At 33.5% G+C, this 19,200-nt stretch overlaps 1 protein-coding gene across 1 annotated transcript in view; it reads left to right on the top strand.

The window, feature by feature from the left end:
* The first annotated feature begins 4,517 nt into the window (after positions 1-4,517).
* Positions 4,518-19,200, top strand: part of LOC145293882 (GPI-anchor transamidase component PIGU-like) — a 44,896-nt gene continuing 30,213 nt past the window's right edge. Inside the window, exons 1-4 of the mRNA XM_080140639.1 lie at positions 4,518-4,711; positions 13,378-13,442; positions 15,599-15,670; positions 18,262-18,324. Of these exons, the coding sequence (XP_079996765.1) occupies positions 4,582-4,711; positions 13,378-13,442; positions 15,599-15,670; positions 18,262-18,324 (330 nt within the window). The 5' untranslated portion in view covers positions 4,518-4,581. The remainder of the gene's footprint in view (positions 4,712-13,377; positions 13,443-15,598; positions 15,671-18,261; positions 18,325-19,200) is intronic.

A 19,200-nucleotide genomic window follows, 5' to 3' on the forward strand; every position in this document is an offset into this window, starting at 1 on the left:
CAATTTTTCAGAAAGTTTTATAAAAATTTAAGGTATCAATTTTTTTTTTAATAAGCACAAAAATGTCAATTTTAGCTATTTTACCCCGAAATGCACCACTAGGGGGCAACCAGAGTTTTCCTGGAAAATCCGTTCTGTTACTTTTTTACTCATATCATGTTTAATGCTTGTGCAAAATTTCCAAAAATTTGAATGCGTGATTATTTGAGACAAGTGCGGACAGACAAACGGACGAAGGTGATTTTACAGGTCCACCCTCCTTTTGTCCTGGAACCAATAAGATTGCTTTATCATCTAACATCTGTTATATTAGGAGCATATAACTACAATATTAACTTTCTGCAAGTATCACATTTTTGGCACAGCTTTCTTTAAATCTTATGTTGTTTAGGTTGTTCAGCCATGAGCACTGAGGGATAAATGATAATCACTGACCAACAAATAAAAAGAGCCAACTGTACTGAAAGAACCACCCTATTATTTTGACCTTGCTCCATATGATTTTTATCTTTTCTCCATGCTCAAAGGCAATGCTCAATGGTATATTTCAAAGGCATGCAATTCTGCATGATCTTCCAGTGCAAACTGAATATATCCTTTACAAAAGTAAAGATTTTTCATCAAATAAACAAGAAAAATAAATGTAAATAGAATTAAAAGTATCCATGTGTATGAGAAAAAGTGTTATCTACTCCTGTGTTTAAATAGTACACAGGAGTTATCTGCCCCTGGTACAGGAAGTACCTGCCCCTTAGGACTATATAAGAACAGATGGAAGCAGTCATTTGTTTTATGAAGTGGAACTCAGCAGTGAATTGCAGAACATCATTTTTCATATTTTACATGATTTAAAATTGTAAAACGTGGGACTTTTTATAAGCTAAATCAACCATTGAACTTACTATCAATCGCTGCAGAGCAAGAAAGTATACATTTATTGAGCTACAGAAGGAAACACATTGAGCTCAGAATAGAAATGCTTCGCAGTCATTCTAGCATGTCCCGGGTTAAGAAAACAGACTGACCACCAATAGGATTAGATAACGCAGATGGAGAATGAACATTGTTTATAAACACATGGGCCTGATACAAGATTGTATACAGATTGGGGGGAAAAAAAAAACAACTGCAATCTGGAATGAACTATGAGAAACATGAATACCAGAAACAAACGAACTACTCTTCAGACTGGTAGGGACAGAGGGACTCAACTCTGACATGGATGTGAACCTTTTATGCCAGATATGACTGGTGGCAGTGAAAGGATTGCACAAAGTAATCTACCGATAGAAATTCCACTCCATAAAGCAGAAAGTCAGAAATGCATCTTTTTATTGAGACTAGATGGCGAGGCCAAATTTTGTGAGTTCAGGGTTAAATGCACAAATGAACAAATTTGCCAGCAGCAAGTTAACTGTTCAGATGACATGGTCGCCAGGAAAATGACAGCAAGACTTAGCAATGTAGCACACCAAAGGAAGGTACTCACTTGATACTTTGGAACAGAACTTTACACGATTGGCCTGTCTGAAGTTAATAGACAACCACCACTTCTACAATGCTATGCACCCTCTTGCACTATCCAATGTACAAAGGTCAAACTAGAAACACCCGAACAGGGAACTGAGGCCCTCTCGGCTCAATGATACACCAAACCTTGCAACAAATGTAAAGAGACTTCACATCCCAGAGAGTCAACAAACTGGAAAGTCTGTCCAGTGGCTGAACTCAAATGCCACTTTTATGACGGGACAGAGATTGCACATTTTTGCTATTATGCAACTACTCCCTAAAAACAATAACTGGGGAGGTAATACCTGGAAAGATGGTATCATGGCCATAAAATAGATACTATACTATCTTCTTTCTTAATAAAAAGGAAGAGATAATGCCTGGGGGATGCTTTTGTGACAACAAAACAGATACTACACTATGCCTTATTGAGCATTGTTTAATGATCTTTTAAATTAATGCATTTCAGGTAAAATCATTATTACGTACTTACGTGTCATGTCAAAATTAGTATAAATACTAAAAATTACAACAATTGGTCCAGTATATGTGCTAGGTGTATTTTTAACAAAAAATCATTTAGAATTACATTCTATTTAAAAATGATGGACTCTTAATTTAAGTAAATTTAAGCCAAGGGAGATAAGTCAGTTTGTCATATTGAACTGATCGCACAACCATTCCACATTAAAACATGATAAAACTCGATAATTCGATAAATTCCATTTTTAATTGTAATTATTTTTCTACTGGATCATTTTTTGTAATTTTTGGCGTTTATACTAATTTCGACATGACACATAAGTATGTAATACTGTTTTCACCTGAAATAAAAGTTAAAAAAAAAAAAATGTGTTGGTTTTAAAGATCACTAATCTACACGCACCCGGCGCACCCCAAATTTTATACATCTACAACTAATTTGGTTAAGGTAATTTTGTTTCAGTGGCAGCTATTTTAAAGCTGAAAAGTTCAAAACAACCAAGTAAACATTTTGAAAAATTACAGAAAAAAGTCCCCTTCTTATTTGTTTTCGTGAATAGCTAAAACATATGAGAAAAATTTTTTTAGTTTTTTAAAATCAAATTAGATCGTTTCAGCATGTTTTCTAGGTACGTGCAAAATTAATGCCCATGCTCAAAATGTATAAACATTTCGACCCCTTCCTTTACTTAATAATTCATCAAAAAATCCAGAAAATAACCAATTTTAATGAAATTTTCAGTATTTATCAAATAATAATTATGGAATATAATGAAAAAATTATTTCTACTTAAATCTTAGTGGAAATATATCATTTGGTTTAAACAAAAAATACCTTTATTGAAATTATGGTTTTTCAGTTTAAAAAAAAAATGTATGAATTTATTTTTACTTCTTTCTTTATATAAAAATAAAGCATCGTAAATTGTAACAATTAAAAAAACATTTTTTTACAGGAACATTAAAAAAAAAAGGCCCCTAAAGTCCGTATTAATGAATTTGATATTAATCAAAGAAAAATGAATTTCTCGAACTTCAACTATCATTGAATTAAGCATTAAGTTTATTTAATATTTTCACACAAAAATCAATTATAATTGCAAAAAATATATCAACGTTTTTTTTTAATTTTTGAAATTTTCAGCGTAACAATTTTTATATGATCTTGAAAAATAAACTTTTTATTTTAATTTAAAAGCAGGAACATAGAAAAATAATTAAATCAAAAAATGGTAAAAATTAGACAAATGTTCACTATATGAATGTACGGATGCACATCTGGAAGAAAATAAAAGACAAACGGCACCCCTACCTCCCTTTAACTACTTGACATCATTTTCACACAGCCTTTTGACCGTCTGAAATTTGGAGCTTCCGTATAATCTATATAGCGAGGACTTTGTTTTCTTTCAGTTGAATGAAGCGAGAATCTCTCGCTTTTTTTTTTTTTTTTTAATTTAAAAAAAAAACACATTGTAGAAAAAATAGCGGGTTTGTATTACTGTACACATAGATTCAAAAAAGTTGTCAAAAAACAAATATATAACAAATAAATGTTATCAAAAGCAAGATAAGTTACTTTTCTACCGAACTGGATATATTTTTCGTGTTTTTATTCAATGTAACATATTTATTCATCTCGAAAAACATACAGTGTTTACCGATGTATTGGAAAATTCAAGATGGCGTCTGATTCTCTCTTTAACACGGTAAGTTTGGGAAAAGGTGTTATAAATAAAAACCCAGATAAAATACTGTTAAAAACTCGCTCAATATATGTTACCGTGACATAGGTTGACATATATTCGGCGGGTTTTTAATAGTATTTTGTATAGTTTTTTATTTATAACACCTTTTCCCAAACTTACCGTGTTAAAGAGAGAATCAGACGCCATCTTGAATTTTCCAATACATCGGTAAACACTGTATGTTTTTCGAGATGAATAAATATGTTACATTGAATAAAAACACGAAAAATATATCCAGTTTGGTAGAAAAGTAACTTATCTTGCCTTTGATAACATTTATTTGTTATATATTTGTTTTTTGACAACTTTTTAGAATCTATGTGTAATACAACCCCAAAATAGCTTAATTAAGCTATTTTATTGTACAAATAAGGTGTTTTTTTTTTTTTAATTATTTAATTCAATGTTTTAGAACTTTACTTAACTAATTATCTTTGAAATAGACTCAGAAAACTAATATTTATCTTTCAAGGGATTTTTACAATGAATTTACTTAACTTCAAGATTTAACTGAAGCTCACCGTGAAAAAATTTTTCGTAAATTTTTTTTTTTTTTTTTTTTTTTTTCACGTGTACAAATATTTTTTCCCTTTTGGAAATTAACTTTAGTTTTTAATCTTTCAAATGCAATCAAAAAGTAGTCGGAAACCTACAAAAAAAAATATGATAAATCGGCTTTCAAAACTATGTCCCCCTATCTTTATTCCAACATTTTTACCTATACCTAATGTTTTAAGTCAAATGAAGAAGAAGCAAATGTGAAGCACCGGTATTTCTTTTTGGAGGGGACTGGCTTGCTCTTCACCGCCCTTGAAACGGACGCTCTTTCCGCAGTGCCATGGCAATCATTCTTCATATTTGTTTTGTGATCGGACTTGGGCTCCGTTTTTGGCTTTTTAAGACCAGCTTACCGGGCTGGTTGGCGTCAAGGGTGGAAATATCCACCCCACTCACATCATGGAAACGGGGTAAGTATTTTATTTTTTAAAAATTAACGAAAAGAAGTCATGTAAATTCAACATTTTATTCAGGAGTCGATGCAATATATTGAACCGGCAAAAAAAAGTTAGGTGTTTGCTTTTCTTTTTATTATTCATATTTATTGGTTTTTAAATTATTATTGAAAAAGGAAACTTTAATATCGTTTAGTTATTTAATTATTGATTGAAGCAAATTATTATTACAGCTATTTTGTTATGGTTAAGGTTTTGCTTGCAATTTTTTGATAACGACGATTTGGTAAATAATTCTATAGTTCTTATTTACTTGCCTCCCCGATGAGGGCAGATTTAGACACAAGGTTGTTGTTTTTTTGTCTTTTTGTTTTTTTATAATTATAGAAAATTTACCCCACCCCAACTCCCAAAAAGGGAGGGGTACTCTGGATGCAGACGAAAATAAAACTTGGGTTTTCATGTACTTTTTGTTTCCCTGTACCTACTTTCGTTTTTTCTCGCTCACATTGCTCCGATTAAGAATTCGTAGCAGTGGGCCGACATCAGTTTTTTTTTTAATTTTTTTTTTTTATTTAAGTTCAACCTATTTCAAACTGATATAAATCATTGCACATTAAAAACAATTAAATTAAAACAAAATCATTATTTATTTTTTTTTTTACTTGATTACTAAATTTTAAAAGTTATTCTAGCAAATTATTCTAGCAAATTTGATAATCAAAAATATAGTAAAAACTGAATTTAACTTGAAAATACTGGAAACCATAGCTTTTTTTAATTTAGTAATCAAGTAGAAAACGTCACTGATTTTGACTTGATTAATTAATTCAAAATAAGAAAAATGATTTTTGTTTTAATTTATTTTTTTTGTTTTACTGCGCACTAATTTATATCCGTATGAAATAAGTTAAAATAAAAAGGGTGTTTATGCACTTTTGTTACCGCGCTATTTTTTTTTTTTTAATACATTGTATTTTCAAGTTAAATTCAAGTTTTACGATATCTTTTATATTAAATTGTTCAGTGAAAGTAGAGAATAGTTAGAAAACACCCTCCCCATGTTAAGAATAGCTTTCTAAATAATGTTATTATTTCAGCACGGTAACAAAAGTGCATAAGTTTCCAAAAACATTATGACCGTTTTGTTAAAAGAAAAAAAAGTCTACTGATGCCGGCCCACTGCTACGAATTTGGAATAGAAGCATGTAAGCAAGAAAGAAACGAAAGTAGAAATAGGGAGACAGAAAGTACATGAGAACCAAAACTTGCTTCAGTCTAGAAGTTATCCTCTACTGATTGAGGACAGAAAAGATGAAGTGTAGCAGAACACATACTACACTTTGCTCCTAATCATTTAACAGTTCGTACTCTACTCTGTTCCGTCTGCCTGCTTCCCACCGGACTACAACTTGGATGTGTTCAAGTCCAACGTTAACAAATTCCTAATGAACCGCCCCCTTAAGTAAACACTTCATCAAATCTCCACACTAACGTAATGTACTTGCAATAACCCTTATCCCTGAGTGGCTTCCGGGCCTTGATAAGTGGTGATCACTGTGTAAAAAAAAAAATAAATAAATAAACATATGCAGTTTAGAAAACGTGCTATTTTATTTAAACAGAACCCCCAAGTAATGTTCAATTTGTATGGTATCTTTTATTTTACGCTGTTACACATTTTATTTCAATAAATATTACATTAATAAAAATGTGCAAATTACGGAGAGACGAGAAACACACACACACAAGAAAAGACCACACAAACCTTTTTTAATTTAAAAAGCTGACTCTGTTTAACTTTTTGTACTTCTTCGTTATGAGAGCAAAAGTCGAAAGAATGAATTTTCATAAAAAAAAAAGAAGCAGTGGTATCTACTTAATTATTAACAGTGTGACAATGAGAAAACTGAATGGTGTAAAGCGAACATTGAAGCACATGTTCCCACATGGAAGTATTATAACAAGCCCCACTGTCCTCAATTGTTCATTTCAAATTGTGCAGCTGCCATTGCGCAAAGGTAATAAGCATTCTGCCGGTTCGTACACCATAAGTTAAGTACAAATAGGCAAAAATTTATAGATGCTAGAAATCATTATAAGAGTGAAATAGCCACAGCTAAAAGAAAGCATGCTGCAATAACCAGGAAACACATGGAATTGCAGAAGACAAGAACTCGTGATGTCTGGAAAATTTATAATAGTGTAGTGAATAAAGGACAATCTGTAATTCCTTCACTATCCAATAATCAGGTCGCATGCACGGCAACTAAGAAAGCGGAACTGCTTGCCTGGCAATTCGCCTCCAACTCCACCTTAAAGCAAACAAATAACTCTTTCCCAAATTTCCTTATGCGGACTGAAGCCACGCTTGATGATCTGGAAATCACCCCCTTCTCATGTCTACGATGTCATAAAAAACAGACACCGCCAAGACATGTGGGCCTGATTTCATCTATGCTATACTGATTAAGAAATGCTCAGCTGAGCTAGCCCCTGTACTTTTAAAACTCTACAACAAATGCCTTGCTGAATCCAGCTTCACAAATAGCTGGGAGATGGCCTCTGGTATTAGCGTACAAAAATTCTGACCCTCTCAATTATCGTCCTATCAGTCTTCTCCTCCTCTTTGCTAAAATCTTTGCGACGTTAATCAATTAAGCACTAGTCCACCACCTCACAAAAGCTAATCTTCTCTCTGACTGACAGAGATTTGGGCAATTTTGTTCTACAGATATTTTAACGGTCATCTCTAAATGCATCCATTTAGCATTGGTTAGTAACCTAAAAATACATTACAGCTGCATCATACAAATGTTACAGTCCAGTTTTAGGGTTCAAAGGCGCCTTTAAAATAATTAAAATAATTTTTTTTAAGACATCTTTTTCTTTCTTTCTTTCAAATTCACACTGCACTTACATTTTACATTAAAAAAAAATCCTTTTTGTTTCGATCAATGTCATCCAAAGAAGATCGGTGAATTTATTTTTGTTTATTGATCTGCGGCTAATAAATTGACCCGTTTAATCCTGCACTGTTTTGATTTGGCATCTCGCTTTAATCACTTCAGCATTTATTGTTGCCATGTGTCCACCCTACAAATAATAATAAACTTTTCCAGTTATTATAAAAGACCAAGAGAGCATATCTCCTGGCGTTAACACATAAGTTAGACATAAGTCATGTGCGACTGACATATAACCACACTCTTTATTTGTTTACTTTTCTGTCCAATTTATTTTGTTTCCACTAATTACAGAGTTATATTTTTCTTACGGGACCACAACATTTATAAATTTCATTTCATCTTGAGACGAATTTGAATGGTTTTAAAGTTAATAGCTCAACTCGAGAGAGGGTGTTTTACCCTGGTGACCTCTTCAATTTTATTGCCATTTCCCTTAAAGTACATTTTTAATGCTAAAAGCATAAACAATGTGGAAAAAAAAAAATTGCGCAAATACATTCATCTGGTTGAAATTTTAATTTTGATAAACTTTTTACTTCTATTCGTTTCATTTGATTTTCCCAGTGTACAGGGTTCAGACATCTTTTGATATTACCCAAGTTCACTCTCCAGTTCTTGCAGTTCAACTGTCTCCAAATTTCACTCTGTGCAATCTTGTTTAATCATTTGCTTTTAAAGTTTTCCTTGACCAGCTAACCTTCCTACTATAAACATTGTTCATGATCATATCAGTGTAATGGATTTATTCTGACTATAATTTTACGATTTAGAAATTGTTGCCTGGTCGTAAAATACGGTTAAATGTGATATTTTAATTTATGAAGAGTTTGTATGTATTATGATAGTCATTTAAAAAAAACAAAAAACAATGCTGCATGGTAGACGTGAACTTTCAAAAGTTAAGTTCATAAGCAAATACGTTATTGATTGGACCAAGATGAGAACAATGTTATCTCATTGCAAATTTATCTTTTTAAAAAGAAATACTGAACCGACCGTTCATGCATGCACAATTTAACAAACAGCGTCAAAACCAAGATTTTTACCTGACCCCTCCTCCCCTTCAAATAAAACGACATTTTTACATGTAATAATTGACAATTTTTTCTAATTTTTCGATATTATGTGTCCGAGAGAGCGCTCTTTCTAACGATACCAGGTCCATGCCTATTTGATGTGGCTGACAAGTTTTAGCGGACATACAAACACAGACGTCTAAGATTCATATAATAGATGTTTAAAATGCAGAAGTTGTGATTGCTTTTCTTGCACTAATATCAGATGAGGATCTTGGCACCAGTGATGTATGAAACACAAAATTTGATTAGAATTGGATAATTCTTCGATCTCCCTGTCTTTCAACTGGTTCAGTTAAAAAAAAAAGTGGGTGTGGTAGTGGTATCAGCAGCTGATCGACTGATCTAGTTTCACTGTCTTGGAAGCAATTACCAGTAAGAATTAAAGTAATTTTTTGTTCAATATCCATGCACTTATTTGGTTCCTGTTGACCCCAAACGAATATATATTGCTAATACTTATTTATAATCAGCTTATGGTGATACTGAATCAGAATATATATGGTTTGTAGGTGTATGTTTGGTAGTTTGTGGGTTTTAGCTTTACATGCATACACGCACAACTTTATGCCATTCTTGTCTTGGAATCCAGCTAAACCAGGAAAAGACATTAACAAAGATAAGCTATAACATTAAGGAGAGTAGAAAGTGAACTTGGGCTTTACTTTGGGTAGCCTTGTAACTCTCACTTTTTTTTATTTTGTTCTTTAGTTATCAAATTCTGTGAGTGATATTTCTGACAAAGGGAAAAGAATTGTTTTTTGGATTGGAATCTCACCTTTATCGTTAGCTGGTTTTTGACCTTGAATTAGTATGTAAAAAAAAAAAAAAAAAAAAAAAAAAAAAAGTTTAGCTCCTTACATAAAGTGGCTTCATGCCTTGTCTGGAGCGATTTCTTTAAAAAAAAAAAAACGTTAAGTGGTCAATTTGGAAGAGAAAAATTAGTGTCCTTCACTGTTTTACTAACTGAACGTTTGAGGAATAGAGAAGAATCTTGATTGAATACTCGTATATCTTATATATCTCGTATAGAATTCAAGTGTTAGCCACAGGAAAGGGGCCCTTGATATCTGAAAAGTTACACTGAGGTAAAAAAAAAAAAAAAAAAAAAATGCCTATTAGCTTTAAAAAGATTCAAATTGAGCTTGAGACGAAATGAATCAACTATATATAAATAATTTAATGATTAAAGTGAGATGTCAAAACAAAACCGTGCAGGATTAAGCGAGTCAATTTAATACACGCAGATCAATAGACAAAAATAAATTCACCGATCTTCTTTGGATGACCTTGATCGAAACAAAAAGGATGTTGTTCTTTAAGAAGTGAAGGTGTGAATTAAAAAAAAAAAAAAAAAAAAGTTTCAAAGAAAATTTTTTTTAACTTTGTTCACCTCAAATAAGACTTGGCATATTGTTACAGAAGCAAAAGAAACTTTAGTATTGCGCCAGATTTATAGGGGTAACCTGGATAGGAAGTTGGGCAGCAAGATGCCACATCACTGTAATATTGCACCTCTGTGCTTGTTTTCCAAATACTTCCATGAAATGTGCTCTAGTGAATTGCACTTGTATCCTCTCAATTAAAGATTCATTCGGCTAGCAGCAAAATCCCACCCCTTCATTGTAAAGGTCCCTCAAATATTAAATTATTACTTCGATTATTTCAGATTCCAAGATTTGAAAGATATTATAAATGCAATATGAAAGTAAAAATGTGTTGGTAATTTTGAGAGGTGTTGTCTAAAAAACAATATTGTCTTTCTCTGTTTAAATCCTGTTTTATTCTGTTAATCGTCAGTGCACACTTGGCAAACATCCGAAAGTTTTTGAGCTGTATGGTTGCTTCCAGCCTTCAGTTATAAACTCTCTCCATCCTTCGTTCACTGAGCCAAACTTAGTTTTCTTTCACCGTTTGTTTGTTTTTGTTTTTTTTACATTTATTTTGTAACTTTTTTTTTTACAGCACTCTATCAAACATGCATGACAAATCCTAGTTGTGCAAAATTATGAGGTGCTTTCAGTAAGTTTCTAGATTTTTTTTGTACATGTATTTAAAATTGTCATAGACTCTTGAAAATTCAGTATGTTATTGCTATACATCTTATGAGATGACTGACCGATTTTTATGATTTCAGGTTCAAATGAACAGCTACAGCAGGAATTGGAATACACCCTACTAAGGTCTGAAGTCATTGCTGGTGAATTTCAAAAATGCAATCCAGACGTGACAACACTTTAGAAGAACGATATGCAATAAAATTCTGTTTTAAACTTAGAAAAAATGCCACAGAAACATATAGAATGCTTCAGACTGTTTTTAGACCATCTTGCATGAATTAAACATCAGTTTTTGAGTGGCATAAGAGATTCATGGAAGGCAGAGAGTCTGAGGGATATTAGGAGGTGTGGGAGGAATAAGGAAGTCAGAACACTAGAGTTGATTGGCCAAATAAAGAATTTTATAAATAAGGTCCGTCATGTGTCTATAGAGACAGTAAGTGCACAGTTTGATGTCAGTGTTCGGACTGTACACATAATTATTTGAGAAGAAGTGAAGATAAGGAAATTTGTGCGAAATTTGTCCCAAGGGTGCTCAGAGAAAATCAGAAAATCATTATGACCATCACCCTCCCTATAGTTCAGAGTCTAAGCTCAAGAAAAACCTTAGTGGCTGTCATTATGAGACATCGAGATGAAAGAGGCTGTGACAAGGGTCATTGGCACACTCACACACGAGGACTTCCATGAGGCCTTCCAAAAGTTGTTGGAATGATACAAGTGCATTGCAGCCGGAGGAGATTACTTGGAAGAGGACTATCAGTAAAAGTGCCCATACGAAAAAAAAGTCTGGAAACTTGTTTAAGGCACCTTTTATAATTGATAAACTATTTTTTTTTTTTTCTTCACATAGGAGTCACTACTTATCAAGGCCAGGAGGCCACTCGAGAATAAAGGTTAATGAATATACAGTAGTCAATAGGACAATATCGTAGTAATCGTTAGTAGTGGAAATTTGGTAAATTGAACTACTTAAGGGGACAACTCATCAAGAACTTGTTTACGTTGGACTTGAAAACGACCAAATTGTAGTCAGCTGGAAAGCAGGCAAATGGAAGAGAGTTCTACAGACGTGCAGTTCTAAGAAAGAAGCTTTGTTCATGGAATCTAGGTTTAGGCACAGATAAAGAGTGGGGGAAATTATTGATAGTGGTTTCAGCTAGATAAGCGTTTTTCGTGAAAGTTTGGTGAGGTGGGGCCATAGATTGGAGCTCAGAAATGTTTGCCATGAAAATAACGATAAAACAGAGAGAGGCTTGTAACATCTCTTCTGTGGGAAAGAGTTTGCAGGGAAGAGAAAAGGCATCCCCAACTAGACTATGAAGTCTATTTTGAACTTTGTCAAGGCAGGATAAGCTGCTTCTAGCAGCTCCTTCCCAGATGTGGCAACAGTACTCCATCCTTGGATGCTCTTATACAGGTAGAGAATTGCAGCATCAGTGAGATATCTACTGGAGCACTAAAATGATCCCACCATTTTTCCAGCAGCCATGGTAACGGATTTAGCAACAGTACTCAATCCTTGGATGTACCTGGCTCTTATATAGGTAGAAAATTGCATCAGCAGTGAGATATCTACTAGAGCAGTAGAAGGATGCCACCATTTTTCCAGCGACCCTGGCAACAGATTTGATGTACATGTCCCATTTCAGATCAGGAGTAAAAGTCAGACCCAGAAGCTTGTCATAATGTGAAACCTCCCCAAGACGAGAGCCATTCATTTCAATTGATGTCAGACAGGGATCAGAGCATTGATGATGGAAAGATAGAAGCTTGGTTTTAGACGCATTAAAGTTAACTATCCACCTCTTTTCCCACTGTACCACATGCTTAAGATCAGAGGAGAGAGAACTTGGTTATTTATGGCCTTTGATGTGTTACCATAGGTGGTAGTGTTGTCAGCATAAATGTCTACGAATGATGTTAGGATGTGATGTGGGAGATCATTGATGTAGATCAGGAAGATAGTTGGGCCCAGGATGGACCCCTGAGGGAATCTAGCATTAATACTGTGAGCTTCTGATTTCTGCCTATTAACCACTACTCTTAGGAACCTATCAGAGAGAAATGAGTTAATAATTGAAAAGACATTTCCAGCTATGCCATAGTTGGAGATCTTGTGGAGTAGACCCTTATGCCATACCCTATCTATATATGCTTGTATACCAGCACTGGTGGTGGGGGTGGGGGGTTGAAGCTATTGTATATAAAGTATTACCGATAAAGGACCATTTTAAAAATGAGTAAGTATTTGCGTGTCTTCTTTTTAATGTGGTATCTTTAAGATATATTTGTTCAAGGTTATAACATTCTTTAATGACAATTTTGGAAAAAAATAACTTTTACATGTTTTTGGGGCGTTAGAGGCATTCACGTGTTATTTAGGCTGTTACAACTAATTCCCCCTTTCATTAGAAAAAATGAAGAGATGGCAAGTCCTGGAGGAATCCGGAAAATACTTTTACTATTTTCTCTGTTGGATATTTTCAGTTTTAACATCAAACTTGATTGTTGCTTTGGAAATTGTTTTAATTTAAAAAAAAAAAATATCCATCTTTGATTTTATCTATTTTCAGTCATAGAAGGCATTTACCTGACAAGAGAACATCTTTCTCCATATTCAGGGGATCTATTTCATGAGGTAAGATACAAAACAAAACATTTTTCCCTTTTCCTTTTCCCAAATTTAAAATATGTTGTCAACGCATAAACAAATGTGCACACACATGTTGGAAACGTGCATACATACTACACATGCATTCTAATTCTTATGCGCTTGTTTTGTTTTATGTGCTTGTTAGTGTAAATATGGAATCGGGTTTATCTGTTTCACATTAAATGTGCCAAGGTATCACATTGTTGCACATGTTTTAGCTCCACTGTGCATCATGTTGTCTCATAAATGCAAGTGTGCACATATAAGCTGCACAAAATTTTCTGCATTTCATTCCCATAAGGACTTGTAAGGCTAAAATGCATGGAATTTAAGTTGTTTTTTTTTTTGTTTTTTGTTTTTTAATTAGGGAGTCTCCATGTATCAAGGTCTATAGATTATTTGAGAATAAGGATTGATAAGGTCCATCCATGATGGTTGGGATAGAGGACAGGCATCTGTTTAGGACCCTGTTTGTTATTCACCTTTACCAGGTGTTTCATGTATACATGTGGTGCTTAGTTTAGTAATTTAGCTAGCTAATCAATCAGATCCATTGTTATGTCTGTAGGTTAATGTTTTCATTAGCCAATAGCAGGGCTTAGGCTTTGATTTCCTCCTCCTTTATTCCTGCTTTGAAGAGAGATGACTCTTCCATGTGAGTAGACATGATAAATGTTTCGATCCGAGATTCAAAACAGTTATGTTTTTATATGTTTACTTTCATGAATACCGATAGAACTCCTTTTTTTTTTTTTATCTTTTTTTTATTCATTTATAAAGAGCAATGCATTATGCTAAGTGGCAACGATTATCGCCATTTCAAGAGAGCTCAACTCATAAGCAGAAAAGAAATGTAATCCACACACAGTTGTTTCACCATATCTAAGCTCTGTATAATCAGATACTGAACACACACTTCTGATAAAGTAATTGGTCGATTTAGTTTGGGAAAGGGATAAAATGTGAATAATCATGAACATGAATAGGCATTACTAAAGTGACATTTTAACCATTTCGTCTGATACATCCATAATTTTTCATTATTTTAATATCATTGATGATGAGCATTAACATTTGCGTCTGTTGACAGCAGTTCATCTCAAATGTCGTTGTTCATTCTTGCTGCAACTTATCCTCTCTGCAGCGAGCTCTCCTCTCAAGACGTCTTCACTGGTTCAGTCACATTCTTCGTTGTCACCCAGATGATTTCATCCACAAAGTCATTGAACCAGCCCTTCCTCAGAGTTGAGAAAAAAATGACATGGCAGTCAGCTGAAAACCTTGTTAAGTCAACATTGGTAGATGTTTATTTACATGTTTACAGACTATAGACTATAGTTTACAGAAAGAGTTAATCTTTCTTTAAATGTATTTCGAGATATTAAAAAATTATTAGAGAATAGTTAAATCAACATATAGATAGTGAGAGGTCAGTAACTTTTTCAGTTAATTACAAATTATGCCTAATGAGAACATCTCAACTAGATTTGATTCTCTAAAGATAACTCCTACTTAGAACTAAGATATATTTTAGTATTTATTTTGTGTAATTAAAGTATATATAAAAAAAAAAACTTAGGGAAACAAGCGTTAAGTCAGTTTTAGTATAATAGATTGTAAAAATAAAAATTTTGCATTTGTTATGTAGCTACATACCACTCAATATACTTGGCCCTTTTGGCCAAGATCAAAGTGTAGTAGCGATTCTTCAGATGCTGCACTTCCATTTCTTGTTCTCTTTCGGTGGAGGAACAGTCCTTCACGACTGAGACAATTTTTTTATTTTTGTACCTTTTCTCCACGTTAAAAAAACCACCCTGGTGTCTAACTCTGTCCCGTGGGGAGTCATTGTAAATAGGTACATACCACCCAAAACATAACTTTGTATTTAAAAGGGAAATAACTCTTTGCCTTTGAGATTATCCATATTCTGAAAAGTAGTTATGTCCCTTGCATCGTCTTTGCCTTGAATGGACATGTCGCACATCCTCATTATTATGTCAAGTTATTTCCAGTGGTAATTCTATAGTAATCATATTTCTTGATCTATACAGAAACATTCACAATTTATTCTTCATATTTGTGCCTTACCTTTCAAATGTACAATTTTTAACTTCAATTCTCTTGTGTTTTCTTTTCAGACTCCTATTATGTTAAAATGGTTGGATTTAGTATTAAAAATATTTGGCAAATATTATTATGTAATATTTCTGGTGAGTTTTATTTTTTTTTGCTTTATTTTTTATCTTGTTTTTCCTTATTGTGAAAATATTTTATTACTCTTTCTATCATATAAGGCATGATCACATTAACTCACGAGTTCTGGTTAAATCACCAAAGTTATACAATTTTGAGTTTGGTCAGCATCAAATGGGTGACCATTTGATACTGACCAGATGCTGTATGTAGGAGGATGTCCGCACCTCTCTGCAAGAACTGCAAAAACCTAATATTATCTCCCCTGACCGGGATATATATATGCAACTGGGGACTGCTTGTGACTTTCATATTTTCCTGACATTTCCTCCTTTTGGAGGAAGCCGATTCAACCCACCTAGGGTGAATGATTCTGGTATATATACATACATACTCTTTCTGTTATTGTGTGGGATTACTGTAAAAAGTAATATTCATAGCAATCAGTTTTTTAGTGATATATGAAACAGAATTGATTCCCATGGGAAAACTGACACGACCCTAAGATGACAAACATCCACTGCATGGAGTCTTCAAGCAAAATTTAACAAAACTCAGAGATTGTATCATATGCAAGAGAAACCACATACAACACTCTTGTCTGACTTGTACTCTTGTATCGCTACGTGATGTGGTCTACGATTTAAACGTGAAAATCCTGGCTACAGTGCTTCAGATGAGAAAAGGAATTTGATTGTACAACGTCTAAACAGCTATAACCATGTCGTCTGGCGTCACTTATCCAAAATGCTACAAAAGTATGCCCCACTCTGATGTTGATGGCGTAAAGCTGCGTAGTAAGCCACATAAAATATGAAGAAGATCAGTTGATGATGACCTGACGGCACAATCGAAATGGCAGCAAACAGAAGTCATTTACAATATGTCTAACCACAATATGAGACGAGAAGAATGACAACTTGGCCGTACATTGAACTTTCTGCTCTATATATTGTTTTCTTCATTTTCATTCCAACGCATTTGATGATAGTTTTTGTATTTTGTTCATATTCGAAACCTTTTCTGAGGGAGGGGGGGGTGATTCTTTTACTCAGCCCTTGCTCCTCAGCCGTTAAGAATGTGTCAAAATATGAAATAATGCTTTATTTGTAATCCTGAAAGCTCATAGGGCCGGTGAGTATTTTATAACATTAATCTGAATACATAGTTGCAACAGGACTTAAGTCTGTCACTGATTTTGGCTCCCAACAAGGCTGTTAACTCCTTTTTACACCCGAGTGAGCTGTTTTGTTAACAGCACCCCACCCATCCAAGCACTAACCAGGCTCAATGTTGCTTAAATTATTTTACGATGATGTGATTTACTTATAAGTGATTAGTGTGTGTGTGTTTTTATACATACATATATATATATATATATATATATATATATATACTCTCTATCTGGTCAACCTCTGGAATTTATGGTGCATTTTTTTAATGCATCTTTATTCTTAATTTTTTATGCTAATTAATATATCACATAATAGTTCTTAAAATAGTATACTTTTTATTATTAATTCATTTATTTTATTTTTATTTATATAAAAGTAAAATAGTATCTGGATTTTGACTACATTTCTTATTGAGGAAGTGGTATTTTCCACTGGAGAGCCTTGAATTTAACAGCTGTCCTCTTTTACAATCCCCCAAACAACTATATGGTAAAAAATACTTAACAGGAATAAATTAAATTTTTTTTTTTCAACTAATTTGAACAACAAATTGTTCACATATTTTTTTTATTGCACAAGTCAACACAAATGTAATCTGTAATAATATTTGTAATTTATCTTTTTTTTTATTTTAGAAATACTGATTTTTAAATATTGAGTGCTTTATTGTAAAAACAAAACAAATGTTGAAAAATAAAAACAAATAAAGGCTGCTACAAAGAAGGTGGGTTCCCTATACCTTGCTAGAAAATTACTTGCACCGAAGAGTATTTTGTATTTATTTAAAGCCACCATTTGCTCATGCGTAAAGTAGCCACATCTGGGCTGGTGCATCTATCACTAGTTTCTAACTCTTAGACAGGGTCCAAAAAAAGTCTTCAATCTAATAGGTCAACCAAGCTCCAACCCCTGTCCCATCACTGCAATATTGCATGTTTGTGCCTTTTTTAAAAGTATTTTTATGGAATGTGCTCTGATGACCTTATTGCACTTGTATTCCCTCGACATATATACACTCGGACAAACCTATCTAGCACCAAAATAGCACCCCTTTTACTGTAGAGGTCCCTAGATTCTTCTCTCGGGTTGCTAAACTTTGGAATTTCCTCCCTGCTTCTTGCTTCTCTGATTGTACTAACATGCAGAAGTTCAAATGTAAACAGATATCTCGGTCATCTCATTATATATAGACATGGTCCCAAATAGTAGCCCCTTACATTCAAGTAGTAATATGGCTTGTTTGGGGATGAACAAGATAAAAAAATTTAATGTTTATTCTGATTTAGCAGAATGTTTCTGTGTTAGTTTTTCCTATAAAAAGTGCAAGAAGGACTCTTTTTTTAATTTATTCAACTTTGTATTTTAATCTGTGGCCTTCACATTGATGTAACTCATAAATCTGTAATTTGATTTTGTTTTCTTCGTCTTTTCAGGGTGTGGATACTTTGATAGGAATTTTGCTTTTGAAAATTGCCAACCTCTTTTCCAAATATATGGTTAGTTCAACTTCTTTTTCTTCATGATTCTTTCTTTCTTTCTTTTTTTTACTGACAACTTACCAGTTATCAAGGCTAAAATCAACCTGAGGATAAGGTAAATGAATTGATTAGCAGTTGAATGATGATGAATGTTGAGAGGATTGACCAAGTTTGCTTTAACTTCATTCACTTCATCATCATCTAATGTTCATTTGACGTGCTAGCATGCATCAAACAGATTTCAAAAATTGACTTCCAAACCAACAAATTTCTGGCCAGGTCTTTTAATCATCACCCTTTCTCTCAAGTCCATCCTTATTATTTCCTGCCATATTTTCCTTGGCTTTCCTCTTTGAACTGAATCTGCTACCTAACTATCAAAGAAAAATATGAGAAAATCATTTTTTTTTAATTTTAAAAGAAAACATTGGAAAACCAAGTAATACTATAATTCCCTCCCCCATTTTTTTTTTTTTTTAATAAAAATGAGAATCATTTTTTTGACCTCACTCAGATTGTTCAGGAACCCACTCGTGTGCCCGACAATGACGGCCAGTATGCGAGCCTACTAGACCTTTTTCTCACAACTTGCCCTGAACTATGTTCAGTTTCTGTTCTGTTGCCTCTTGGATCTTCCGACCACTCTGTTGTATCAATTAAGATAAAAATGAAATGTAATAAGTCCCCAGACGTACCTCTCCATCGTACAGTATATCGATACACTAAGGCTGACTGGGATAGCTTCCGTACATTTATATCTGATCTACCTCTGCATTCCATGTTTAAAAAGGATGTGTCCTCTATAGTATTAGACCTGACGGAATGGTTAATTGTAGGTATTGACCATTTCATACCCTCGAAAAAGTTTCTGCAAAAACCTAACAGCCAGCCATG

Source organism: Euprymna scolopes, chromosome 15, assembly GCF_053919585.1.
Source record: "Euprymna scolopes isolate OS-2025 chromosome 15, ASM5391958v1, whole genome shotgun sequence".
Classification (NCBI taxonomy): Eukaryota; Metazoa; Mollusca; class Cephalopoda; order Sepiida; family Sepiolidae; genus Euprymna; species Euprymna scolopes.